Raw genomic sequence first — 26,914 nt, forward strand, 5'->3', positions numbered from 1 at the left:
GCGCATATTTATTGCACTTTCTTGCACCTCACATTTCATGCATGGCTTACTTTGCAGTGCAAGAAATGTAGCAAACCCTCAAGAAACGAAATACAGATAGTGGTGGAGCAAAAGCTGAGGAGAAAAGTCAAGTGGACGGGACGGATGAGGTGGAGAAAGTTATTTAGCGATGATGGTCACCACGATGGGAATAATTACTCTCCTTCGCTCGAGATGGATTGACATTTCTGATGATTCAATTCGATATATATTTTTTTTGGCTGGGCGCAATAATCTGGTCGACCCATTGTGTGGTGCTGAGATTTCCTCCTCTCCGCGGGGGGTGTTATCCTATGCTTTTCCTTCCCTTCAATAATTCTAGGAGGAGAAATACGGCTAAAAAAGGGCGGAATATTTTATATCTGCTGTCGTGGTTGGAATTATAATTATTGTGATACCAGAGTGCGAAAGGTCAAATGCTTCATAATTTGAATTTTGAAGTCGAGTTGTCAAAAGGGATAAGAATTTCGTTCCGAAAATTTGATGAAAATCTGACCAAAAAATCGGTAAAGTTGGTTTTTAAACACATGAAGTTTTACAATTATGTTTTGAATTCTTAAAATGTGCAAGAGTTTTGTATCAAGAATTATTCAATTTGATTAAAAATCTGACCAAAGAAATCGCTAAAATCGTTTTTTACCACAAGATCAAGTACATATTGTACAGTTATACTCGTACTTTGAATTCGCAATTTGATTCACTGAAAATCACATCTCGTTTTTTTTAGGGAAGAGCATTATTATTGTCTCATGATCTGTCGGTGCCTTTTTGTCTGTGTAGCACATGGATAGGTAGGAAACCCGGGTGTTGGTAGAGGATACCCGGTCCGGAGACAGTCTCAAGTCCATCCCCTTCAGTTGGTCGTGTTCTTGGGAAATTGTTCCCTTCCTGCAACCACCACTTCACCCTCGTCGCCCTCTTCTTGCTCACTTCACGACGGATACAGGTCACGGCAGCATCGAGAAGAAATAGTCTCACTTTCCTCACAATCGCTTCAATTTCTTCACAATCTTCTCAATTTCCCCAAAATCGTTTCACTTTCTTCAACATCGTCTAAATTTATTCAAAATCGTCTCAATTTCCTCGAAATCGCTTCAATTTTTTCAAAATCGTCTCAATTTCCCCAAAATCGTTTCACTTTCCTTAACATCATCTTTTATTCAAAATCGTCTCAATTTCCTCAAAATCGTCTCACTCTCCTCAACATTATCTAAATTTCCTCAAAATCGTCTCACTTTCCTCAACATCATCTAAATTTCGTCAAATCAGTCTCCAATAACCATAATCATGTGGTTATCACACCACTACCAGAATAACAGTGGTAGGAAACCTCCCTCCCACCATCATCACCACCACCACCCCCACAGCCAGGCGGAGGCAACTCCACTTCTGGGCGGAGACGGTGCTGCGGCTGCGATCAAGCTGCACAGTAAGTTTGGTACGTACGAGTTGCCTCAAATTTCATTCCTTATTGTCTTTTGTGTAAGTTAATATTCAACTACTCTCAAGATAAGGTAAATCCAAACTCGCACAAAGTAGAATAGCTTGCCAAAATAAATCTCATTCTCCCCAATTTGTATTTGCATGTGTTATAAATCCGTGCAAAACTGGAAATCTGGTAGAGATGAGTCGCACTTTGCCTCAAATTGAATTTCATTCGTCTCACATTTGCAAATAAGCTCGCATAAAGTACAAATCAAAATTAATTTCATCTCGCCAATTTTTATTTTCCTGCTAAACAAACTGGAGAAATTTTACGCAAGCAATTTGCACTTTGCCTCAATTTCACACTTTTGTCTCACATTTTCATTTTATTACGTATATAAGTGTTATTGAGCTTATCTGTAGATAAGGGAAATCCCAACTCGTATAAAATAGATAACCCTGCCCAAAGTAAATCTCCACCTCTACACCAATTTTTACATATTTGCACAATAAATCTGTGCAAACTGGAGGAAATTTTGTGCAACCAATTTGCATATCAAAGCCGAAATAGCTCAGTTGGGAGAGCGTTAGACTGAAGATCTAAAGGTCCCTGGTTCAATCCCGGGTTTCGGCAATTTCTTTTTGAATTTCTTTCAAAATTTCCGAAATTTTTGAAAATAGTAAAAATTTTGAAGCATCTTATTTCACAGAACTTTGTGGAGGATCGAGCAACCCAGTCGGAACTAATTCTGGTGCCTCATTTTCTACTCGGAGGGGAAGTCATGCAACGACGCCGTGGACGCCATATTATCACCCAAATGTTCCCACCGCCCCACCAAATGTCAATTTTCAAGGTATTTGACATAAAGATTTCCGGATGTTGGTTTATGTACGCAACAAAATGCGGAAACATTTACATTACAAGCATGAAATTCCAGCAGGTTTTAGTCCGAGTCAGGGCTTACGGAACCGTCATGCCCGTCCGTCCGTAAACATGATAGAGCCAAAACGGCTGAAAAACGGCTGACTTCAAATTTTACAATGCATAGTATCTTGTTCTATGATGTGCACACTTGGAAAAGTTAGAAAACGAGTTATGCTCTATTACCCATTTTCACCTGCCCCACCCACTCAAAGGCACGAAAAGTACGAAATAACCACTGTTTTTCCACCTTCGAACCATCATCAAAAATCCAAGTTTAGTCGGATTTTGAAACCTTTGTATTTTCTTCAGATTTCATATTTCATAGCTGGATTTATGATGCCCAATTGCCCAACGAACCAATATCAGACTATTTTACTAATACAAATATTCGTCAAAAATAACTAGGTGGCGTTAAATAATTACATTTTCCCAAGAAGTTCAAAAATAATTACATTTTCCCAAGAAGTTCAAAAATAATTACATTTTCCCAAGAAGTTCAAAAATAAAAAAACCTGAATTATGAAATACCACCATAATATCAGGCAAATATTGACCAACTATCCCCCCCCCAAAAAAAATAAATTTTCTTGTAAAAAATGTTTAATCTTTAGGATCAGTCTTTAATCGTTAGAATTTTTAATATAAATTAGGTACAAAAGCTTGCTTAAATTAATTAACTTGCTTTAAAGAACTTTAACGAAGTCGCTATTCTCACAATCTTGTTCTCTCCCAGAAGCGTATAATCAACTCATGCTCGCCACCCGGACCTCATTAACGACACATCATCATCACCATCAAAGCACTTCAACGTCCGGGACAACGCCGTCGCCCCCAATTTCGTCGACAACCACCACGACGCCATCCTCGACGACGACGACGACAAGCTCCTCCTCCCCTACCACCACGACGACGGGTCAAATCCAACTCTGGCAATTTCTCCTGGAATTACTGTCCGATGGGGGGAACACATCTTGCATTTCGTGGGACGGTCACAACGGCGAGTTCAAACTGACGGATCCCGACGAAGTGGCGAGACGCTGGGGTGAACGGAAGGCCAAACCAAACATGAACTATGACAAGTTGTCCAGGGCCTTGAGGTACCTGTGCAAAATTATTTTTTATTTCGTGTTCCATGAAGTGGAAATTCTGTGAGAAGCGTAAATAATTTCGAAGTTGCTTTGAAGTGCTTAAACGCCAAATTGATTTTCTACCTTTATCTTTATTAATATTTGTGTATGTAGATATCTTCGACTTTTCGTCTTCGTCTTCGTCCTCGTCTAAACGAATGTTCGTTATGGTTTATTTTCTACTAGCGTATAGCCCGGCCAAGGCCGGGTTCTAGAGTTCCAGTGGGGGGTGTGCCCAAAGCGAAAAATCCGTCATACTATATTTTAAATAATTCCCAGTGGAGACTTTGTCATACTACATACATACATCAGACTGAGGGTTTGCCCAAGTCATACTGCATTTTAATTAACCTGGTCACAGTAAAATTTGATTCCCCCCTGTGGGAGTAGTTGAATAGCTAATTACTTAAATTCCCGTCACGTGGGAGTAACTGCATAGCTAACTATTTAAATTCCCACGCTTCACGCTCCCGTTAAGTTCCATAAACCCCGTTAACTTCTACAATTAACGCCAAGCTATTGACGGATTCGGATTCAGCGTCAAAAATACATTCGAATTGATATGCGACATCACGAATAAGCCAGATTTGGACACCACGGTCACGGCGAGGTCACGGGGGCCTCGCCGGTCAAAACCATTGACGGCGTTGGATTCAGCGTCAAAAATACATTCGAATTGACATGCCACTCGCTGTGGGTAGAGTTTCTCAAACTAAAATAATTAATTAATAGTGTTTATCACGATCACTTATCATGATAACCACTATTGATGAGTGATGTATGTATGTGGGGTGTACATGTTCATGTATTCATTTATTCATGCAGTGCAGTGCATGCATGCAGTGGTTGCTCCGCTTCCTTCTTTGTCTACTGTATGGGGCAATTTGCATTGCGAAGACGGACCCAGGGACCCAGGGATCATACTAACACTTTATTAGAGTAGATTTTCGTTTATTTATTTTGAGAATTTCGTAAATATCAATGTTTCCTAAATATTTTAGCCAGTCAATTCAATATGATCAGAATAAATAGAGACGGTTAAAATTGCAAATTAAATTTATGTCCACACTTTTGGCAAAAATTCCCGAAAATCTATATCTTGCATTCTTTTCGTTATTTTCTCGTAAATATAGCTTTATAGCACCATCGTCCTCACCAACTTTTTAAAACTAAAATAAAATCCGGATGTAATTTATTATGAACGAGTTTTGTACAGGGGACTTAATAAATTTTTCTTATTGCAGATATTACTACGATAAAAACATTCTTAGCAAAGTTCACGGAAAACGGTACGCGTACAAGTTTGACTTCCAAGCCCTCCTCCAACAATCGTGCCAAGCCGCGGTAGCATCTGGATCCGCGGGGGCGGCGACGACAACGACGCCAAATTCTTCGCCACCGGATTACGCCAAGTTCAACTGCCCCTTTTTCACGCCACATGCTGTCATGGGTGTCAATCCGGGTGGTTCCGTGGGGGCCAGTAATCATCCATATTTTCACCATCAACATCATCCCCACTTTCCAACGGCACATCCACACTGGCCCGTTTATCTTAATAATCGATAAGCAACATAGATAAACGTATCTGTATTGTGATTAATTTAGAAAAATAATATCAAAATTATCATTTGCAAAAAAAATTTGCAAAAAAAACATTTTGAAAGATTTATTTCATAAACTGAAATTTATGTCCAACCTTTTTCATAAGGCATTACTGCAGTGTTATCCTTCACTATGGCATAATCTACCAACGGGTGAAATATAAGCGCAGTCGCGTACGAATTATTATTTGCAACCTTTGTTGAAAACTTTGCTTCATAAATTTTATATTTGATGAGAAATGTGGAAATCTTGCATTAATTATTTTTCATGAAAATGTGAAACATCTTGCAAGCTACTAACCCCGGCGAAATACACCACAGTCACACACATAATTACTGAATTAACTTTTTTTCCCAAAATTTTTACCAAACGGTTTCCCAACCGACGGAATTTTTATTTTCTTTTCTTCGCGTCCTCAATTTTCTGACTTGCACTTTTTCATTCGCTCTTCAAATTTTGTTGAGTGCACCTCAAAATTTTCCGTCGGTCCACTCCTCATCCCCTCAAAATTTCCTGTTTTACAATCCCAAAACGAAACTACTAATCAACAATGGCTTGCTGTGCTCCACCCAGGTGTCCAGGAGGTAATTAAACATATATTTCCCCAAAAAAATATCAAGTTTTTCTTCAATTTTTACCTTTTTTGTCCTCTCCTCAGTGACCTGTCCTCCCATCATGATCCAGGCCTCGATGTGTCCTTCCCCCTGTGGTCAGACGTCCCCATCCTGCTGCCCGTCCCCACCATCGTGCTGCTCCCCGTGTCTCGGTAATGGTCAAAAAGCTCTCGAAGGATGCCCTGGGTAAGTCGTCAAGTAATTATGAGAGGTCATTCTCCTCAAGAGAAAGAATATTAATTTTTGCTCAAAATTTTTGAAAATAGGGGACGAAATCGTCGTGAAAAGCGGTGGAAGCAGTGCAACTTTTTGAAGCCTTGCATCGACACGAGAGTCTATCGGAACGGAGAGGCGATGTGCATTTCGTACGCAGGTCATATTCCTGGTGAGTTTCTTCAAATTTTGCACATTTTTCATCAAATTTTGTATTTTTTTCCCTGGTTTTGAAAATTATTATTATTTCAGGCGAGCAATACATCCATGGGCGAAATCTACCCACCACGACGACCTTCGCCAAGAGGAGATTGTGCCAATACACGCCGTACGAGTTTGTCGACCCAGACGGTAAGGAGGACTTTACTGTTAAATTAAATTTCTAGTGAATTTGTTCACTAAATTTGTTCCTTATTTTTTTATGGGCAGGTTGCTGCTCATTCTGCACTTATCCTTGAAGAGGAGGAGGATTCATCCCCTCGGACAATGCTCGACCCGACGTCCCGACGTAATCGTTCTATGACGGAGAGTATTTCGTTTCAAGATCGTCTCGTTGGCCGTCAAGCTTGCTAATTGTTGAAATATAATTATCATTCCTCCCACACAATGTCTCGTACCACGCCCCTTTACCCCAATTTCTGTACATGCATTATTTCTGTGTAAATTCATACGAATTTTTCCCAAATAAATAATTCGTTATTTGGAATTTTGGCGTTCAGATTGTACAATATTTATACAAAAGTTGTGTAATTTATTGTGGTTTATTTATAGTAGTAAGTAAATAGTTGAAATTTTGGATAGTCTATTTTTATAAGGGTCCAGCAAGTATCTTAAATAAGGTAGCATCATCATTCACAGCCTTATCTTAGAGACAGAACGCCACCCAAAAAGCCAAGCTAGTGGAAAGTGGAATCAGAGTTTTTTTAAGTTCGAGTCAGTCAGAGAGCCAGTTGAAGTTTGGACGGCCGGCAAGAAACTACGCAAAAATATTCGCTCTTTCCGAAGCACGATGATTTAAATTCGACAACGTTTTCGCCACTCTCTGAATTCATTATCGGATTGATATCAAGGTAAATTAATTGTCTCCTTAATTGTTTTAAAATTTTTTCGAGTAAAAACAACTTTCTTAATCATCCAGCCATGTGATTTCCTGCCGACGATCCCTTCAACTCCAAGAAGATCAAGATTTTCACTACTCTCTGAATCAAGAATTTAATTAATATCATTGTAAGTTAATTGTTTACTGTACGAATTTCTAGATTTTTCCAATTTAAACAACTTGTTAAATAATATAATTTCTAATATCTCACCCAGGTCACCTTCAAGATGTTCAACTGGACAGAATTCAATAAATGTCTCCCATCTACTGACGACTCTGCTGTTGTTGGTGGTGCTGTCGGTGGCGCTGGTTGCGGCGATGGCGACGATGGCGACGATGAACTATTTCTTCCTCCGGTCCCAAATCGAAATGAAAGTCATCACATCATTGACGAGAAATTGACTTTGACTAGTAAATGCCAAGTTGTGCTAATAGAGGAGCCTTTAGGTCCACAGGACACCTTGAAACTTCAAAGTATCGTCCAACAAGCAGCCTCCGACCAGCCAGCCATTCAACGTAATGCGATCAACGAGATAGTTCAACTCGTCTCGTGGCGACGACAAACTCCTCCCCCGATCGATGCCCTCATCTCTTGTGGAGTTTTGCCCGTCCTCATGAAATGTTTGGGGGTGTGGGAAAAGTAAGTGGGGCAGATAATTAGCAATTAATTCCGTATTTAACTAATTTTCCACGTTAAACTAATTATTTGACCCTGCTCTTCCTTTTTTAGCCCCGCCCTCCAATACGAGGCAGCCTGGGCTATCACCAATATCGCTTCTGGAACAACCCCTCAAACCCACGCTGTCGCCCAATCCGGCGCCATCACCCCACTCATCACTCTCCTCTCCTCAGATAAAGAAAACATCCGTGAACAAGCGATCTGGGCGCTGGGCAATATCATCGGGGATGGTCCATTCCTACGGGATTTTGCCGTTTCCGCCGGCGTGGTTGGTCCCCTACTCTCCTTCGTGCGGCCCGGCGTGCCCACCTACTTTCTACATAGGGTCATCTGGGTCATTCTCAACCTGTGTCGACGTCACTCTTCCGACACCTTCAATTCACCACCACCTGCCTATTTGAAAGACGTTCTAGCTGCCCTCGCCATGCTCCTGTATCATCCAGACATCGACATTCTCACCGACTCCATTTGGGCCATCAGCTGCTTGACGGATGGTGGAACCCACAAAATTCAGTTGGTCATTGAGTCCGGCGTTCTGCCCCAATTGGTCTCCCTCTTGTCCAATTCGGTCGCAAAGGTGCAGGCCGCCGCGATGCGGGCGCTCGTAAATCTCGCCACGGATGGGACCGAAGCTCAACAAGGAGCTGTACTGGATTGCGGCGTCTTGCCAAACTTTCATCAGTTGCTGCTCCACAAGAAAAACCACATTTGCAAGAACGCCCTCCTCTTTTTGAGCAATGTGACAAGCGCTGCGGAATGCGAGGCGAGAATCCAGGAAATTTTGAATATGGGGTTGATGCCGGCGATTATTCCACATTTGGAAAAGGTGGATAATTACTAATTCATAATTTATTAAATATAATTAACTACATGATTTCGTATTTACATACATTTTGTAGGCCTCGTTCCCCCAAGGGGCCGCCTTTATCGTGACGAACATGATGGTGAAAGGAAACAAGGACCAGCTCGTTTGTTTAGCCTCGTACCGGATTATTGGGCCATTTTGTAAAGGACTTTCTTTCACAGATGAGCAGGTCAGTTAATTAATTACCAATTTACTCTCATTAATTTGTTAATTACTGGTTATTTTGTCCAGCTGATTGAAACGATGCTGTTTGGCATACTGACGATGTTAAGAACGCTCGCGAACTATGGTCGTAGCCACGTTGTAGACGCTATTCGCCATGAGCTGCGAGAATGTGGCGGATTTGATAGGATTCGTGGATATGCAACGGTCCACGGCATTTACCAATCGGCGTATCAAATCGTTTCGGAATTTTTTCCACAAAATGTGAGATTTACATAAAGTTTTTAATGTACTCGATTCCTAAACTTTGAACTAATTATGTTTTTTTATAAATTAAGGACGAGGAGAACAATAACAATATCCTCGTCGATGATCGGAAGAACCATTTCGGTCAGCCAGACATTACAGATATGGAATGAAACAGGACTTCTCCGATAAAATTGGTTGAAAAGAAAATCAATTGTATTAAGGCTTATCAAGATTATTAACATATTAACATTCAGATTGTTGGTGACGAAATATGTGTCAATATTTACCACTTTTATATGAACTTTTGTTGCAAATCAAATGTGAACTTCAATTTATTATGAAATATATGTCTCAAGGTTAGTTTGTTATAAAATATGCCACAATTTTGCACTCGTCCTTCTTTGTTATAATGACGATAACCACATTCTCAATAAAAGTGTACCGAGGAGCATAATAATTTTCCATTGTGGAGCAGGATTTTCAACATAAATTAAACTTATTTTTAACACAAAAAAATCAATTTTGTATTTTGCTAGAACAATTTCTCAAACTTCGGTCACACTTTAAAAATGATTTTCATATTTTATAAGTTTCATACACAAACTATTTCATAATTTGGAAATAAATACCAATTTCAGTATTTTCCACAGGAATTTATCATATTTCTCTATTACGCTTTGTCGAGATTTGGAAAATGATGATGTCACAATCTTGCCATGATATTATGCAAATTCCACTTCAACCTCATATTACTAACGAACGAGCAGTAATTTAAACCAAAACTTGCATCAAGGTATGTATTTCAGCATGTAATAAGTTGCAGAATAGGAACTGGACGCATACTCATTGACACTTTCATTTGTAATGTACACTATTAACTTCGTGTTCCATTTGTTCTCATCCTGCTAGATCTTTCCTCCACAAACAGAACAACAAAACAAACCCATAAGAATTATAATTTTTCCCTGGGTTTTGCGCAGATCTGCATGTTTGCCAAAAGTGTATACAACAAAAGTCAGTGAGAAGGAAGATTACGACGATTACGTAATAAGTATTTAGATACATTCATCCAACACTGAGGAAAGAGTATCAGTTTTAGTCTTGGCTTGTGTCTCGTCATACTGAGAGTGACACAAATTTAAGCTTTTTAGGCCACCAACCAACCCCACAAAAATGAGGTCCACCCATATTAGCGGCGTCACTCTCCTCTTCGTCTGTCTTTCCTCCGCTGCCCTCCTCCACGCAACTTCCGGTACTCAAATCCCTTTAAATTCCTTACTAAAATATAATCTGTGATTGCAGGCATAATATGAAATTGTAAAATCGAAATATTAACAAGTAAAAAAATCCAGGTTTGCAGTGTTACGGTTGCGCCAAAAATGAGCAATCTGGTCGATCCTGTGAAGACTTTAAGGACGCGGATGACACCGAAAGAAAGACACGATTCGCCATAACATGCTCATCCTCGGCAACGGGTAAGAAAAAGCAAAAAAAAATCACTATTTATCCCCCCAAAATCTAAAATTTCATTATTTTTTGTTTATAAAAATCCAATTATTTCTTGGGAATGTTACAGGTTGCGCCTACATGAAATTTAATATTGACAACGACCAGGCCAAATTCGTCAGCGAAAGTCTCGAATGTTACGTTCCAGATGCGAAATTGGTCAAAATTTCGGAGATGAATGCCTGTGTAGATACGGTGGAAGGGAGGTCCATGTTTAAAGTGTGTGCTTGTGATGGGGGCAATTTCTGCCTGGATGGCGCCGCCTCTCCGAGACACGTGGGGGGTGGAATCGCCTTACTCCTCCTTATCCCACTTTTTGCAACAGCGATGCAATAAGAAATTCAACAAGTTTAAAAATCTTCAAAAACTTTACTCTAGAAATCTTGAAAAATCTACACTGGAAATTTTAGAAGCTACGATAATCTGGATAAAATTAGGATTAAAGGAACATTCCTTAATAAAAAAAGTGCTAACCTTTTTCACAAACTTGTGCGAAATACGTAATGACTTCATTATACATGTTTCTCCTACGTGGGCTGAATTTGCAATTTCTTTGCTAAATATGTTTTTTCAATGTTCGTCCATTTTTTAATGGTTTGTTCGTGCATGTCAAGCCGCAGTTAGAGTACGTATAATAATGACGTTATTTCCTTAGCTTTCCTAGAGGAGATGAGATGAGAAATAGATCCTCTGGTTTTCCATCCGGTTCGGCGCCTGGTTTTCGTTTCGTGTTTCGGATAAAGAAATCGGGCATTAGTCGACTCCATTAAAAAGCCGTTCAATCTTTTCTTATCCTGAATTTTCGGATTACTCGGTGACATTAAAAGCATGGAACTATGTATCAGCAAAATTTATATAATTTGTTGCAATTTTTGCGAGTCGATATTCAATTTAACAATTAATATTAATTATGTAACTTTCGCTAATATTTATTTAATTATCTATCAAACAAGTAGTAAATACGCACGCAAAAATTACACAGAAAAATTTTCGGATTAAGTATTCTGGTGACTTTGATATTAAAATGAATTCCTCGTAAACTCAATAATTGAAATTGAACCCATGTTATAGCTCAACACGAGTATATATGAATTAATCAACAAATAAATATCCACTCCATGATAATTACATATGTATCTTACATAATGCATTGCTATTTTTTAATCAAATATTTAATTTAATTATTAATTAACTCCCACAAAGATTTAATTATCTGTCCAGTAATAATTTAGCCTATGCATGCGAATCAAAATCCACCCACAAATCCAATCCACCTCACCTATGCAAAAATGTACGCGTGTCAATTTCACTTCGGGCGACAATTGACAAATTGGACACAGTTTTCAATCCATGGCCATCTCCACTGACTTTACCATGCATTCCACACTTAATTTATTAATTGCTTCTTCTTCTCCCCTCCAATTTTTGCGACTTGTTTACAACGTCTCGATGACATCATCATCACCATTACTCACCCACCCCTCACCATCACCAATTAATCGTAAATTGCTGCCTGTCCGTGTACATAAAACAGCCACCATGAAAATGGAACCCTATCATTACAGCATAAACAACGGTATAGCAAGTTCAATTGCACATCACGATGTACTTGTTATGCAGGGCGCAGCGTTACGTATGGTGCCTGGCAGACCCAAGTTTGTCCTTGGATTCGTGTAGGAATTAAGTAAGAAATAAAATAAAAGGGGATCGAGAACGGGTCGTCGTTCAGATTAACTTTACTCGCATAGTACACAATGAAGACCAAGAATGGAGGTCTCCCAGCGAATGCTCTCCGATTTTGACCAAATTAGGGTCAATCGATCACAAAAATTAATACGAAATTTGAAAAAGACATGAACAAGAGTTATTCCCATCCAAAGAGGAGAAAATGTGCCCTTAAAGTTTACACTTTCCAAATTTATTGCACATTTTCTCCCCTTCGAATACAAATATCTCTGCCAAACCTGAGCATTGGGAGATCGTATCATTTAAAAATTTCATATTAATTAAGTTTCCAATCAAGTGGCACTAATTTGGTTAAATCGGAGAGCATACGCTGATAGACGTCCATTCTAAGATTCCTTCTTAAATGAAATGAACGGGATTCTTCTTCGTCCAGCCAGATATTAGTGAGAGTGATGTATGTTGATACTACTAAAATAGTATGGCATAGCAAAAAATGGGAGCTGCTGGACCAAGCAACAAACTGTATTTGTAATACTGGCGTTGGTTTGGTGGTGCAAAATCGATCCACAGGCGCACGCTGAACAGGGGAAGGAATTGTTTTTCTTTTACGACCATACCGATTTTGCATACATACATTTCTTGTCCAGTCGTAATTTGTGTGTGAAGGGAAGCACACGCACACCTTGATTTTCCAGAGTTTTTTAAGGAGGAGAAAAACATGACGCGATCAAATAACGGGATCCATTTGATGTCTTGGATCATCTTAATTGTGTCGGGGGTTTTCCTCTGGGAAAGCTGTGAAGGTGGGAAAAAATAGAAATTTGGAAACCAAAAGTTGGAAAAAGTCTTGAAAAATTATTAACATATTGTAAAAATAAACCAGGAATCATGTGCTACTCGTGTACAACAATTATTGACAACGGCGTTACAAAACCGGGCAATCAGACGTGCACTTTATTCAACACGGCGACAGAGGAGGAACGAAGGGCGAGATTTAGCGAAATTTGTCCCCCAGGAGTGAAGGGTAAATATGCAAACCCATAAGTTTATATTGACAAAACTGCGTAAATTTTGTCCCAAAAATTAAATTGCTAAATTAATTAAATATACGTATAATTATTAATATAGCAAATTTGTAAAGGAGGGAAAGTTAATTGCAAAAATTTGCAAATATGCAGATATATAGGGAAATTTACATACATTTAATCGCGAATGTATATATGTCAATCAAAATTAGCAGGAGTCAAAGTTAATATATAATGGAAAATATTAAAAGATTTCCAATATGCAAATATTTATTTATGTACAAGCACGTTTTCAATCGAAAATGTTCAACTTTTGTAATTTTTTCAGTCTGTTCGCAGTCGGAGAAGCGTGGTTTTCTGGGTCACAGTTCTGGGAGCAGTTACGACATAATTCAGAAGGGTTGTTACGCCCGATCCTTCGTGAACAAGGCGAGATTTAACGTTTGTGAGAACGTGGGGGGAGCGAGCAGTGGGGACGATGCGAGGAAGGAGCGGATTTGTCTCTGTGACACGGATTACTGTGATCTCATGGACGTTGGGGGGGATGACGAGAGGGGTGACGACGACGCTTCTTCAAGTGCGGATGGCACAAGTGTCTCATTTTGCCTCAACTTAATTACATTAAGTGCATCGATAATTATGAGAAGAATTTCACAATTTCGCAATCTCTATTAAATTTCTTCTCCAGTGAAGGACATAGAATTTTAATATTTCCAGCATCAGCGCCCCATTTCATTTTAAGTTTACCAAAATGTCTGTACATAAGCAACATGTATGTATACATGTACATAATATGTACTACATATTATTAAAAGTCGCCCATGTTAGGCTACACCTGTATATCATGTATCAACTTTCAGTATATTTGCAAGCATTCATAATTTTTTAGTGACAAGAAAAATTAACAAATGATTTTAATATTTCTCTCTGCGTTATATTTCAAATTTGATAGTTTATTGTATACGAGCGGAGAAGCCAGTCCTTCGACTGGCAGACATACGAAGCATTTGAGAATGGTCGATAAACTAAACCTCACAATGGAACCTTTTCTCAGGCTACACCGGGATTGTCTAGCAAGTTATATTAAAAAATAAAGTAAAAAATTAGTAGTCACATGACACTTATCTTTAGGTTGCAAACATATATTGGCAGAAAAAGTTCAATTTATACGAAAATTTTAGCTCGCTTTTCCTCCACGGGGCGAAAACCAAGGCGGACGTGTGAACTTTGTGACCAATATTTTTGTTCCAAGCTGTCATTCACGGTACGGAAAGTTTCATGTGACTACTAATTGTTTACTTGAGTTTTTTTATATAACTCGCTAAGACCATAATAGTTAATCCCGTTGAGACAAAGGCATGTTGAGAATTGTAAATGTGAGATTTTTCTGACAAACTGCTGGATTCTCTCTCTCGCTTGCCATCTGTATTGGGATTGGGAGGAACGACGTGTCATCTCACCCCTCCAAATTTAACGTTGCCAGAGTTTGAGCCGGACGGCGTGTCACTTGCATATTGTTGTATTTCTCTCACTTTCGAAAGTTTTTGAAAATTGGTGTTGAAAAGTGTGAAAACTATCATCATGGCGCAGTACGACCTCACTAGCAAAATATCCCAGAATCTGGATCGTCACTTGGTTGCTCCTCGGTTGGAATTTATTGCAGGACAAAATGTAAGTAGAAAATATTAATGATAAATGAATAAATCTTTTCACTAAATAAAATTAGGCGTATTACTATTTTGATGTTTACACTTGACATTTCGTTTTTTTAGATCTACAACCAACAAGAGGTTTTGCAGTCCAAGTTGGATCTCCTTGTTGAGACGAAGATGGTCTGCAATTGCAATGCAATTGATGTTTTTAAAAAGTTGCACCCGGAAAAAGAAATTCCTCCTGTTAGTTTTTAGTTAATTGGCGCATATGCGTCAACTACTAGGAATAATTTTAGAGGTAATTACTAAACGATCATGTTTTACTATTTTATAGGAATTCATGGAGAAACGAACCAAAGTCGTTGAGGAGTACAAATCCGTGCAGGAGAGCTCGAAACCGATCACTGCAATTTTGGAGAGTGCCGAACTTGCTGAACAAATTTCAAACTCGAGAGACTATCGACAACTCGTGGAATATTTAGCAAAGGCTCATAATGTAATTTCAGTTTATTGGAGTTTACTAAAGTCATTGGATTTATTATCTTTTCCATATTGGTTGTGCATCTTGTATATATTGTTTATAGTTCAAACCGGAAATGATTGACTCCATCTATGACTATGCAAAACTATACTACGAGTGAGGCGACTATTCCACTGCTTCACAGTATTTGAATCTTCACAATGAATTGGTCCCCAGTTCTGACAAGGTATCAACTTGTAAATATGCCATTGGAAAGAAAATATCTATTTGTTTACAATTTTTATACTTTCTTCTTTATTTATTTTTAGAATTATTTGAGTGGTCTTTGGGGCAAGCTGGCCTGTAACATTTTACTTCACCAATGGGAGTACGGGTTGGAGGATTTCGAAAAGCTAAAGACTTTTATTGACGAAGATCCCTTTCGAAATGCTTTGCAGGTATAAAATATATAATATAACTAATCAATTAGTTAAGAAAACTTAATTCGTTATGCAATATTCCAACAACGGCATTTTTTTAATTTGCAGACTCTGCAACAACGTACGTGGCTCCTCCACTGGGGGCTATACTTGTACTTTAATCACACCAAGGGCTGGGGCTTTTTACTTGACTTGCTATCCAACAATGCAAAATATTTGAATGGTGAATAATCTAAATATATTTCATCCAATTGAATAGCAACTCATTTATGCAAAAAATATTTCAAGAATATCTTGGATTTAACCTATGCAAATTAAAATTATTTTTAATTTATTGCAGTAATTCAAACAACATGTCCTCACATTCTACGATATTGGGCTACGGCTTCATCATCAGCAAGCACAGTAGACATTCAAGTGCCATGAAGGAATTCGTAGCTGTGATTCAACAGGTTAGCAGAGACATATGATGCAAATGATACAATGGAAATGCTAAACTAATCTACTTTAACTACCTGAATCTTTTAGGAAACGTACACGTACAAGGATCCCATCACAGAGTTTATCAAATACCTGCATGTCAACTTTGACTTTGATGGAGCTCAACAAAAGTTAAAGGAATGTGAACGTGTTTTGTCAAATGACTTCTTCCTCATCAGCTGCTACAATGATTTTATTGATCACGCTCGCCTGATGATTTTTGAAACCTTTTGCCGAATTCATCAATGTATCAGTATCGGGTAATTTTTTTTTTAAATATTACTAACAAATATTTGATGTTATTGCCTGGTCAAGTGAACGGCGTGATTCAAGATTAATTGTGATATATACACAGAATTTTGGCTGAGAAATTTGACATGACCACCGACGAGGCAGAGCGATGGATTGTCAATTTGATTAGGAATGCCCGTTTGGACGCAAAATTGGACTCGAAGCTTGGTCACGTCGTGATGGGCACGAGCAACATATCACCGTACCAGCAAATTATTGGGAAGACCGAGTTTTTGAATATGAGAAGTCAAGTTTTGGCAAACTCAGTGGCAAGAAAGCTTGGAGGTAAGTCATCTTACCAAATATTCTAACTTAGTACTGTTTATAAATCTGAATATTTAGATTAACATTACATATGCTAAATGGTTATCATATTTTCCTTGTGTTTAAGTTGGTTGTAAACTCGTAATACATTAGAGGACTCTAATTTTTTCTTATTTTCAATTTCAAGAACTTGAATTACAAGGCTAAATAAACAAAGTACTTTTTTGTATTTGTCGAAACACAGTGTGAATAGGACAAATTTATTTGCACTGCCAGTAGTCTTCCTCGGTTACTGCTGTGCACACACGGACGCATTCATTTGTTCTTCTCGCCCCTTCCTTCTTAGCACTATCATTTCCGAGTAAGAGAAACTTTATTCACACACGATCGCTTGACTTTTAGGATCCAGGTAACACTTCTCCCTTATACAGTGATAACGTATCAAATAATCTTGCAATGCTAATATTAGATTGTCTTACGATTAGCAACATTGGGTTTCCTGTAATAATCTCGAGTCGAGATTTTCAAGTTGAAAATTTCAACTCAATCCACAAAATTAGACATAGTAGTATGCATACTAACTAATCAAACTTAACTTTTGCCTTTATTATGTTTTTCCAGTGACAATGGCTTCAAGCAAATCAAACTCCGACACTTCTTTAGACTTGCTTGACGAATCTTTCAAGTCGGCAATAAGTAGTCAAGGGGAGAGTAATGAGGAAGATCAACGTACACAGTCTCCAGCATTAAATCTCGGAGCCTCAAGAGATGGATTCATACCAGATGCCGAAATTTCAACATCACATAATTCAACTACTGACGAAGAGGAGCACTCTAATAATGCCGAAGATGATGAATTATTTGAGAATTCGCAATCTACTAGCCATTCCATTATCGAAGAAGATGATGACGATGACACTAACATAGAGGACGACGCAAGCGAAGGACATTCAATTATGGTTCCAGAAACCCCCCCAAGGCTAGATGACCATTCCGAGGCGGTGAGTTTTAATGACAGGAGAGTCACGCAAAACTATTTTTTAACAATTAATATTTGTTTTTTCTTGTCTGGACCTTTAGGTTTCAAAATCTTTGACCGGTGGCGTGATTATGCCCACACCATCCTCTACCAGCATCGAAAAAGAGCTTGCAACACTAACCATTGGCGCAAAGAAAAATGTGGGCTCGCCTTTGTCAGTTAAGTCTCAACGGGATTCAGGAAATGGGTCTGTTCCACAAGTTATTGACCTTTCAAATCCTAGCAGTTTGCCTGTGAGGTTGCCTACTGTGGTTAAGAATTCAATTCCCAGTCACTCTCCTGTTTCGGGCTTGCAAGACACGGTAAAGGTAGGGTATAAATTTTAGTTATCTTCTAATTTAATTAAAATGCAAATCTAGATATGCATAAACTGCATATGCAGTCACATTATTCTAACGAAGTTTCTTTGGTTAACAGGACTTACCGAGCAGACAACTATTCACTCAAAAATATACTTTTAAAGAGAAAAGACGGGCTTCTGGAGTTGAAGCTGAGCAAATAAAATCCATGGCATCGTCGTCATCTCCTCAATTTTCGTCACTAGCTCCGACTTCTTCAAACCCACCTTTGACTAGGAAAATGTCGACCTCAACGCCTTTGTTGTCCAACAGAAAACAGGTATATGCATAAGCATGCATTTAGTTTTGACATTTGTGCTTTTCATCCATTCATTTAATGTGATTTTTTTGCAATTATTAAAAATACACTTTATTTCAGATGAAACATGTTTTTGAAGAACTTGACGTCACTAGTATAGGGGCGGCGGAGGATGGAAATCGGCTGAACTTGACTGGCAATTACAAGGAGACCATAGACTTGTGTGACTCAAACTGCAATGCAGCTACGGAGGTCATAACTTTGAGTCCCAGCATTAGTGGTACACGTACACCCTCTGGTCCGAGAAATCCACGTCGCGGTTCGACCAATGATGGTAGTGATGACGTTGTAGAGTTCAGTGAAGATGACGAAGACACTGATAATGGACCACACCAAATGAACATTCCCCAAAATAAAGACATTGACGAGATTACTGCACGTATGAAGAAACTGCATATTGAGAAAAAACCACTGGAACCACTTCCTATACTGCATAATCCATTTGCAAGCTCAAAACCACGACCAAATAACAATACATGGATGTCAGTTGCCAAAATTAATGAGTATAAAACTGACGTTTTTAAATTAGCCAAGCTCCTGATGGAAATTACTCAAAGTATGCCACACGTTGATGACGACCATGCTGATTTTATTATACCTGAACAATTACGAATCGAACTTTATCCACATCAAATCTATGGATCAAAGTATAATTTCAGTCATTTCATTGTTATCAACTGAATGTATTTAAATGTTGTTTGTTTTTTATTTAGATGGTTGTGCTGGCGTGAGAGACAGTATCCTGGTGGAGGCATCTTAGCTGGTAAATTACACTTGTACCTGTGACAATGTATAATTATTTTCAAGCCATTTTTTATTTATCAACAGACGAAATGGGATTATGGCAATCACGTTGATCCTACATGGGAAAACTGCAGCAAGAGAGGACACAGAAAACTGGTTTACGCCACAGAATAAAAAGTTGGTGCCGTCACGAGCCACATTAGTAGTTTGCCCAGTTGGCTGTATTGAACAATGGGACAAAGAATTGAAGACGAAGGCGAAAGGTCTCCAGGTGCTCATGTTTCATGGATCAAATAGATCTGCGGCCTTGCTATCCCAAAACGACGTGGTAATTACAACATATCCAACCTTATGTAAGTTTGATTTACAAATCAGTTCAACAGACTTCAACATTTCCTCATAATATTGAGCCAAGTTAATTTGATTTTGTTTCGTTTTAGCAAGTGAAATTTCGAAGCCAGATGATGATCCAAATAATAATTGCCGTAGCCCACTTTTTCGAATTCATTGGGAAAGAATTATTTTAGATGAGGGACACATCATTCGGAACCCCAAGACTCATGCTGCTCTTTCTGCTTGCAGAATTAGCGCCCATCATCGTTGGATTGTTACAGGTAATAACAAAAATAATACAAATGATAGTATAATAAGAAATTTGAGAATGTACCACGTGTACTTACTTACATGATGATTTTTTAGGTACCCCTGTACATAATAAACCAGAAGATTTTTATTCTTTGGTCAAGTTCCTGCAGGTAGTTACTGTTTGATTATTTTTTTATAATCAGCAAATTCTTACTATTAGAGAAATAATAGTTTATGATTACTTAATCTTTAGTTGAGTCCATTCGATGACGTGAAGGTGTGGAAGCACTGGATTGGAACAAAAGCAGTGCTAAAGGGTTCTGAAGAACGCCTCCATACAATTGGAAAAGCTCTTATCTTGCGTCGTACAAAAGAAGAAGTCAGTTCCATGTCTCCTGATGCAGGCATAATTCTTCCAAAATATATAGAGGAGATCGAGGTGACCCTATCAGAATCAGAAAATCAGGTGTACACGTACCTATTTGATTATGCAAAGTCGGTCATGAGACAATTCTTGAAAGCCCAGAAGGATCGGCAGGATGAGCTGCAAAATGCTGCTAATAATTACGTTGCAGGCGCCATACGACGTGGAAATAAAAAGAACGAAACGGCCAAGGATGCACGGTTCTCTCAAATTCTTTGTTTGTGTGTTAGACTTCGTCAGCTTGCTGTTTTGCCTTTCTTGATCAAGACAATGCTCGATGACGATGATGTGGACGAGTCAGACTGCGACACGAGTTACAATCCGTTAGATGATCCAATAAATGCAAAAAATCCAGTGTTTGAGCCTGGGTTCAAGTCGGCAAAAATAAGAAAGGTAAGTAACCATTTCTTTAATTGTTCTAAATTTTTTCTCTATGTACAGAATACCAATTGTCTTAACATTTACAGGTCTTAGAAGAATTACACAAGTTAAAATTGGTTGCAGAAGAAAAAGGACAGCTCATGGATAAAGTCATTATTGTGTCACAATGGACTTCGTTTCTTGATATCTTGGCTCAGCACCTGCGCAAGAAGGGTTTCAGCTATGACAGTTTGGACGGACGTCTGAAGGTGCAAGAGCGGACGGAAGTAATGAATAAATTTAACGGAAACCCAAAACGCCCTCAAGTGCTGTTACTCTCCATTACGGCTGGTGGAGTTGGCCTTAACCTCACAGGGGCCAATCACGTATACTTTATTGAGCCTCAGTGGAACCTCCAAATTGAACGCCAAGCTCAGGACAGGGTTCATCGCTTTGGCCAAACTAAGCCGGTGTACATTAAAAGGTAAGACCAGCAATGTCCAATGTTCAATTATTCAGCTAGGACATACATGAATTAATGATGAATATATATATAATTATGTATGTACTAATTTGCTTGCAGATTTATCTGCCAATCTTCATTTGAGCAGAGAGTTATGGAAATTCAACAAGTCAAGAAGGAATTGGCTAACAACTTGGTAAATAACTCTAAAAAGACCAGATCGGCCGGCCTTAACGTGATGGATTTGAAAAACTTGTTCGATCTCGCCTAAGTTATGTATTTACTAACTCGAATAATATATTTTAAACCTGTGACTAATTTAAACCTGTATTTTAAATTGCAAATGATTAATTATTTTATGAAATATGTATATATTATGACAATCCAACCCCACCAGAAGAATATTATGCCCCTCCTCCACCACCCACCGCGGAGACCCCAACAACTCAGCCACCCGTCGTTTACATTCCTCCACGACCAAGAACTCAGCCACCAGTCGTTTGTGTTCCCCGAGCCTGAACCACCAGTTTACGCTCCTCCCACCCCAACCTACGGCGTTCCTCAAGGCCAGCCTCTTGGATACGCGTACACGTACACGAGTAGATTTGGTTACATGGGTATGGGGGCTATTATGGAGGACTGCGGTTCAGACTTCGTAAGTATTTCGTGGGTGTCGGATTTTTGGGCTAGAAAAGACATGACTTGACATGATAATGGACATCAACGCTTTTTATCATCCTTATTGACGATAACAGACATCAAATTATTAATTAACCCTGTCGTTGTTTTTGTAATTACGACAATCATTATATACACTTTTATCACGAATTATATTCACTTACCATGTGACATTTTAATTTATATACTCCAAACGAGTCAAAAAACTTAAGCTATGTATAAATAATGTGAATTCGATTCATTATGACTGGTTCAATTTTAATTCAATCGCACACGATAAAAGAATAAAAGTCATACAAGATAACAAAACAAAATTGTGTATGTAACAAACTGTATTTTATTTCATTTATGAATAAGAATCGCATCAGACAAGAATTTACGGGGATCAGGGAGAATACATGTTGCATAAAAAAATCGACTTCTTTGCTTACATGTGTATTATGTTAAGCTTTTGAGAAATCCCCACAAAAAAATCTACAATTCCTGTTTCAAATTTAAATAATTTTGGTTATCCGCATCTGCATCTCGTCTGTTGTATGTGTGCAAAACTGAAACTTCCTTGGCATCTCCGTACTTATGAAATTCCCATTGAAATCTGTATAGCTTCATTTTCTTAAAGAATCTGATTTGTCTAATTTATTTTTTCCCTTGGATGATGAAACCCGTGGAAAATTTTTATGTTTCATCGCTTTCGCCAATTTTGTTTTTGGAAGACTTGCGGATTTCGAGGATGATGATGCGTCATCGTTTGGTAATAATTTGCTGAATTGTTTCTTTGGTAGTTTGATTTTGGACTGAGATCCAACAGGTTTAACATTCTCGTGTGAGTTTCGATTTTCTCGATTCTTTGGACCTAATGGTCCTCCAGATTGGGACGGCGTCAACACCTAGGAATATTAAATGTCTTGTTTTTAGATAAACAATTCAAATAAATACGAGCATAAAAATGACGAATTTAAACTAACCTTATTATTAGATTTTAGCTTTCTGTTAATTTTTGAACTTAAAGGTCCAGCCTTCCCGTCCAGGTCTAGAGAACTCGAATGTGGATCAATTTTTATGGATGGCTCCGGTCCACCCACAATGTTTATTGCCGATTTAAACTCTGGGCTTAGTTTCAACCGATGGACGAGGGAGCGTTTAACTCCCTCCACAGTTTTCAACTCGGTTGAAGTCAATCGCGAGAAGGGATTTTGTCCCGAGATGTCTAACACCGTCTCAGCCAGTGATTTGCCAATCTATTCATTTATTTATTAATTTTACTATATGAAACAGAATTTATTACTTTCTGGGGTTTTCGTTTATGTTACCTGTTCAAATAGTTCAATTGTATATTTCGGGGGTTGAAATACGTTTGAAGAAATAGCATCGTCAATAAATCCCGCAGCAGAGGGACGGGGGACAATTGCGTTAACGACTCGTCCAGTGTTGTAATTACACTCTAGGGTGTAACTTCTGACCAATCCTGTTAATTTCAAACAGGCTACACGCCCACTTCCTTCTCGACTTAGGCCATCTTTCTTGTCCCTTGATAAATCAATAGATTAGTACTTTTCAGAGCCGACAACCAATGTAAGTAGTTTGATCAAAATTACGTAAACGTACTTGCAACACATGAGCCGTTCAGTAAAATTACAAGCAGCAAAATCGAAATTAGGCGAATTTATACTCATTATACGTGGTAGTAATAAGCATTCTGCTTGCGTATTCACATCAGGAAAGTGGTTTCCATACATGAAAATTCCTGAGAACATTAAGAATTAACTAATTGTCACGTAAAGTTAGATTTTATGATCAGTACCAGTTACCTCGTTTTGTAGTATGGCCGTGCATATCAACATACAAAAACAGACCAGACGAAGGATCATAATATCTGCTTGTACTGCTTGTACTTTTGTACGGTCCACTTTTCTGAGATCGAGTTAGCCTGGAAGTTTTCATGTCAAATGGCCACTTCATATTATCAAAGACACCAGAAGTGCTGGTTCCTGGTGGTTTCTTCACCCTTGTACTAGCACTGCCCAACAATTTATCTCTGGAAATGGTCTCAGAACTTTGGCGTGTTTTCTGTTTTTTATCTTTAACCGGCGATACTTTCTTCTTTCTCCTGTGGCCACAAATTGACTGATATTTTAAAATTCGACTATGATTTTCTCGTATTATTTATTTAATGTAACGAACCTGCTGGATTTGATTCGGCTTCCAGACGACGACGATAATGATAAATCCTCCACGTTCCCAGGTTGCTGCTCAATCTCCATGTTATTATTAATGGAATCATTGAGCTTCATATTTTCATAGAGTACGGAATCTTCATCACATGCTTCAAATGCGCATTGATGGGTGCTGCCTAAAGATTCGTTCAGCGAGTCACAACGGCTTTGACCTCCGGAAGGCATACTCCTTGAAGAACAGTTGGCAGAATCGTCCAACGGTACACATCCCGCGCAAATACTGTTGGTATCACTGAGAACGAAAGTGTAGGGTTTTTTGGACGATGTTGATGACTGGCAGGCTTGATTGTGAGGATTCAAAATGCCTCCATGTTCCGCAGGACCAGGAAGTGGATCAAAGCAGGTGTCCTCAGAGAAAAGTGTAATGGATGAGTCGTGATATTTTACATCTATTTCACAACTATTCGTTCGTCGAGGAATAGCGGTATCGACGCTAATGCTTTCCACGCTGGAGTTGGTACAATCGTGCTGCAATTCAACGTTTTCCTCTAATTCTTCTTCAACTTCGGATGCTTCTGGAGGATCAACTCCACTGTGGTAGTATATCAACAGTTTCCTAGCGGCATAAATCGAAGGATGAAATTTTGGAGACGGCGATAGATATACGCGATTTAAGTTGATCCCGCGTGGATCCGTTCTATAATGTCCTTTGAAAACACCGTCAGGATTGAGGATCGGAATAAACTTAAAAACAAATAATTTTCGTAATATCACAGCTCTTGGGTCCGTTTTGTGCATGATAAATCGTAAAAATCCATTCAAAACCTATACAAGAGAATGACAGTATAAATTTAGTACGTAATTGTATGAAAATGGTGAATCATGCTTACAAAACTTGACGGCGTTTCTCCTGGGTGGACGCGAGCAGAAAGAAATACAACTTTCTTTCCTGGGAATTTAAAAGGTCGAGGTTCTTGAAGAATAGGGAAAAGGTTGGCGAGTCGGTCTTCTCGTTTTTCCGATATCCCATGAATTGACGAGATTGTCAGGAGATCTACCCTTCTCCCTTCAAGGGAGTAACACACACATTCCCGATGATAGTAGATATCATTTTCGGATGATGATGCTGCTAATGGATTGAGCCGCAAATCTCTTCTATTTAGCTTAGCTTTTGGAACAACAAGTTTGTTCAAGAACTCTGAATCCAAGTGGTTGAGGACATCACATAATTCCTGGTATGTATATGGATACGTGAAAGCAACATACAGGGTGGATTTATTAGTATCTTCAGGAAGTTTTATGCGGAAGCTGATGCTGCATCCGTTATCTTGAGGCTTATTTTCCTATAAATTTACACCACAAACGTAATTATTAGTAATTAATTGTGCGTTACAATTTTTTATTAGTATATTTGTGAGTGGAGGTGTATAACACACACGCTAAATACTTACATTTATTATGATTCGATCATCAATTCTCTCCCACTTTGATTTATCAGGCAGGATCCGAGAAACTGGTTGCATTCCTTGTAAAACTACAAAAATAGATTGACAGATAAGTAGAGGATATGCAATTTGGATTTGCAACGTTACGAAAATAAACGTAAGCTTACATAGCTTTGTCTGTTTATTAAGGTTGGCAATGTTAATCTTGACGACGCCATTGGACTTGCCCCCTGAAAATAATTAAAGTAAGCTTTTTCTAATGACATAGCCATACTTGATTAACATTAATTGTGTAATAATATACCATTAATTCCGAAATAGAACCAAGTTCTATTTCCATTTTCGAATGATGTTCCGTAACAGTCAGGCCTTGTCCAGACGTTGAGCTCGTAATCTGCGACGAAATTATATAATATTACAAAACGCATAATCTTAATAAAATTATCAGTTCCTACCTTGATTTTCAAATGGATATGCGAGAGAAAGTGACGCCGACGACGTGGACGGAAGTGCAGCAACTTTTGACCGAAGTAGGTCAACCGGATAAACAAGTTCAGCTCTTAAAACATTTCCAGAATCAAAATCAGCGGAGATGGTCAAAGGTCCACAGCGAATAGAAGTCGTCATTCCAATTTACAAAGTATTGACATTTCCGTCAAAATGGGCGAGGGGAAGGGGATGGAATTCTACAATTTGTACTCGACACAGCCGGTGTAATTAGTCTTTCCTGTGTATAAAACAATAAACAAAGTTAAAATAAAATAAAATATGTGCAAATTTACCAGATATTAGTAAACAATAACAATCGATTGAATGCAATTTTTAACCTCCTTCTTCGTTCAAGCCTTTGTGAAGAGATACTTCCAAAGTAATTTAATCAATTGTATATTTTCACAAGGTTTACTTATGCGAACTACCACGAAACTATTGACAAAAGTTGGTTAATTAATTGTTATTGCATACTGTTCATTATTTACAAATAAATAACTCAACTGTTTGTCCGAATCCTTTACCCGGTGTTCTTCTGAGCCAAAACTGATCAAGGCAGGCAGGCAGGAGATAGTTTGAGATTATTATTACAGTTTGCTAATCAACTTGGTGTGCTAAATCTAAATCCTTTATCGCACAACAACTCGTAAATAATCACCCTTTATCTGTCACCACCACAGCACGCAAACAAATCCAATCTAGCGTAAATAGCTAATCTGGACTGGATAAATAACTAAATCTTGACCTTATCAGTGATAAGTTATCACAAGGAATGTGTGTACATTGTAGATCATCTCTTGAATGTGTCACTCTAAAAAAATTGGGTGTTTTTTTCTGAAAGGAGGAAATTCAGGATGTAAATAAATACCAGCAGATTTGGTGGTGGCTCTGAGCCTTCTTTTCGAAAAGTTTTCCTTCCACGACAACAGAATGCAGGCTCTGTTCGTCGACTCACAAGAGTTCGCAAAGTGTTTGGCGATTGTGTAAATTGCAAAAATTAAGATTCGCAGGGCCACAGATACAAAGAGAAAGTTATGCGAGATGAATACGTCG

General features: G+C 38.5%; 6 protein-coding genes and 1 non-coding gene across 8 annotated transcripts; 6 read left to right on the plus strand and 1 right to left on the minus strand.

The window, feature by feature from the left end:
- The first annotated feature begins 2,025 nt into the window (after window positions 1-2,025).
- On the plus strand, window positions 2,026-2,098 carry Trnaf-gaa. Its single transcript has one exon. It is a non-coding gene; the product is annotated as a tRNA-Phe (tRNA).
- Window positions 2,099-6,986: 4,888 nt separating this feature from the next.
- Window positions 6,987-9,494, plus strand: LOC110852623 (importin subunit alpha-4). Its single transcript, XM_022100731.2, has 7 exons — window positions 6,987-7,015; window positions 7,084-7,172; window positions 7,260-7,684; window positions 7,775-8,549; window positions 8,623-8,757; window positions 8,820-9,014; window positions 9,089-9,494. The coding sequence occupies exons 3-7, from the start codon at window positions 7,272-7,274 to the stop codon at window positions 9,167-9,169; spliced, it is 1,599 nt and encodes a 532-aa protein (XP_021956423.2). The 5' UTR covers window positions 6,987-7,015; window positions 7,084-7,172; window positions 7,260-7,271; the 3' UTR covers window positions 9,170-9,494.
- Window positions 9,495-9,995: 501 nt separating this feature from the next.
- On the plus strand, window positions 9,996-11,635 carry LOC110851945. Its single transcript, XM_022099895.2, has 3 exons — window positions 9,996-10,251; window positions 10,352-10,474; window positions 10,576-11,635. Exons 1-3 carry the CDS (start codon window positions 10,173-10,175, stop codon window positions 10,839-10,841), a joined length of 468 nt encoding a protein of 155 aa, XP_021955587.1. The 5' UTR covers window positions 9,996-10,172; the 3' UTR covers window positions 10,842-11,635.
- A 1,002-nt stretch (window positions 11,636-12,637) lies between these two features.
- LOC110852543 lies at window positions 12,638-14,385 on the plus strand. Its single transcript, XM_022100645.2, has 3 exons — window positions 12,638-12,994; window positions 13,075-13,215; window positions 13,545-14,385. The coding sequence occupies exons 1-3, from the start codon at window positions 12,910-12,912 to the stop codon at window positions 13,889-13,891; spliced, it is 573 nt and encodes a 190-aa protein (XP_021956337.1). The 5' UTR covers window positions 12,638-12,909; the 3' UTR covers window positions 13,892-14,385.
- A 141-nt stretch (window positions 14,386-14,526) lies between these two features.
- Window positions 14,527-19,503, plus strand: LOC110852767 (eukaryotic translation initiation factor 3 subunit E-like). The gene is given in 16 exon segments (XM_022100880.2): window positions 14,527-14,887; window positions 14,989-15,111; window positions 15,203-15,364; window positions 15,453-15,575; window positions 15,658-15,786; window positions 15,877-15,991; window positions 16,109-16,153; window positions 16,156-16,220; window positions 16,297-16,508; window positions 16,604-16,824; window positions 17,425-17,804; window positions 17,884-18,150; window positions 18,260-18,460; window positions 18,560-19,146; window positions 19,213-19,262; window positions 19,328-19,503. Coding segments are annotated over 16 exon segments (2,799 nt in total). The 5' UTR covers window positions 14,527-14,797; the 3' UTR covers window positions 19,357-19,503.
- Window positions 19,504-19,770: 267 nt separating this feature from the next.
- Window positions 19,771-21,346, plus strand: LOC110852682 (transcription termination factor 2-like). The gene is made up of 4 exons (XM_022100792.1): window positions 19,771-19,857; window positions 20,082-20,645; window positions 20,720-21,096; window positions 21,196-21,346. Exons 1-4 carry the CDS (start codon window positions 19,771-19,773, stop codon window positions 21,344-21,346), a joined length of 1,179 nt encoding a protein of 392 aa, XP_021956484.1.
- Window positions 21,347-22,067: 721 nt separating this feature from the next.
- Window positions 22,068-26,850, minus strand: LOC110852766 (cytosolic carboxypeptidase-like protein 5). Of its 2 annotated transcripts, none has more exons than XM_022100878.2 (12): window positions 26,366-26,850; window positions 25,828-26,099; window positions 25,677-25,766; window positions 25,540-25,602; window positions 25,379-25,461; window positions 24,818-25,270; window positions 23,935-24,752; window positions 23,562-23,860; window positions 23,359-23,497; window positions 23,064-23,280; window positions 22,719-22,991; window positions 22,068-22,640 (listed from the first exon to the last, which is right to left on the minus strand). In XM_022100878.2, exons 2-12 carry the CDS (start codon window positions 25,997-25,999, stop codon window positions 22,359-22,361), a joined length of 2,889 nt encoding a protein of 962 aa, XP_021956570.1. In that variant the 5' UTR covers window positions 26,000-26,099; window positions 26,366-26,850; the 3' UTR covers window positions 22,068-22,358. The 2 variants fall into 2 exon arrangements, with proteins under 2 accessions (XP_021956570.1, XP_035709991.1); XM_035854098.1 differs by lacking the exon at window positions 26,366-26,850 and adding an exon at window positions 26,200-26,345.
- Window positions 26,851-26,914: the final 64 nt, after the last annotated feature.

The sequence above is a fragment of the Folsomia candida genome, unplaced genomic scaffold (assembly GCF_002217175.1).
Source record: "Folsomia candida strain VU population unplaced genomic scaffold, ASM221717v1 Fcan01_Sc007, whole genome shotgun sequence".
In the NCBI taxonomy this organism is placed as follows: Eukaryota; Metazoa; Arthropoda; class Collembola; order Entomobryomorpha; family Isotomidae; genus Folsomia; species Folsomia candida.

Excerpts from the sequence above, each read along its gene's own strand:
- LOC110852682 (XM_022100792.1), top strand. The coding sequence starts at position 19,771 with ATGAGGGACACATCATTCGGAACCCCAAGACTCATGCTGCTCTTTCTG. Across the intron at positions 19,858-20,081 it reads TCATCGTTGGATTGTTACAG|TTGAGTCCATTCGATGACGT; the intron begins GTAATAACAAAA and ends CTTAATCTTTAG. Across the intron at positions 20,646-20,719 it reads AGTCGGCAAAAATAAGAAAG|GTCTTAGAAGAATTACACAA; the intron begins GTAAGTAACCAT and ends TAACATTTACAG.
- LOC110852543 (XM_022100645.2), top strand. The coding sequence starts at position 12,910 with ATGACGCGATCAAATAACGGGATCCATTTGATGTCTTGGATCATCTTA. Across the intron at positions 12,995-13,074 it reads CCTCTGGGAAAGCTGTGAAG|GAATCATGTGCTACTCGTGT; the intron begins GTGGGAAAAAAT and ends AAAATAAACCAG. Across the intron at positions 13,216-13,544 it reads TTGTCCCCCAGGAGTGAAGG|TCTGTTCGCAGTCGGAGAAG; the intron begins GTAAATATGCAA and ends TAATTTTTTCAG.
- LOC110852623 (XM_022100731.2), top strand. The coding sequence starts at position 7,272 with ATGTTCAACTGGACAGAATTCAATAAATGTCTCCCATCTACTGACGAC. Across the intron at positions 8,758-8,819 it reads TTTCTTTCACAGATGAGCAG|CTGATTGAAACGATGCTGTT; the intron begins GTCAGTTAATTA and ends TATTTTGTCCAG. Across the intron at positions 9,015-9,088 it reads CGGAATTTTTTCCACAAAAT|GACGAGGAGAACAATAACAA; the intron begins GTGAGATTTACA and ends TTATAAATTAAG.
- LOC110852766 (XM_022100878.2), bottom strand. The coding sequence starts at position 25,999 with ATGACGACTTCTATTCGCTGTGGACCTTTGACCATCTCCGCTGATTTT. Across the intron at positions 25,767-25,827 it reads ATATCCATTTGAAAATCAAG|ATTACGAGCTCAACGTCTGG; the intron begins GTAGGAACTGAT and ends ATTTCGTCGCAG. Across the intron at positions 25,603-25,676 it reads GTTCTATTTCGGAATTAATG|GGGGCAAGTCCAATGGCGTC; the intron begins GTATATTATTAC and ends AATTATTTTCAG.
- LOC110851945 (XM_022099895.2), top strand. The coding sequence starts at position 10,173 with ATGAGGTCCACCCATATTAGCGGCGTCACTCTCCTCTTCGTCTGTCTT. Across the intron at positions 10,252-10,351 it reads CCTCCTCCACGCAACTTCCG|GTTTGCAGTGTTACGGTTGC; the intron begins GTACTCAAATCC and ends AAAAAAATCCAG. Across the intron at positions 10,475-10,575 it reads ATGCTCATCCTCGGCAACGG|GTTGCGCCTACATGAAATTT; the intron begins GTAAGAAAAAGC and ends GGAATGTTACAG.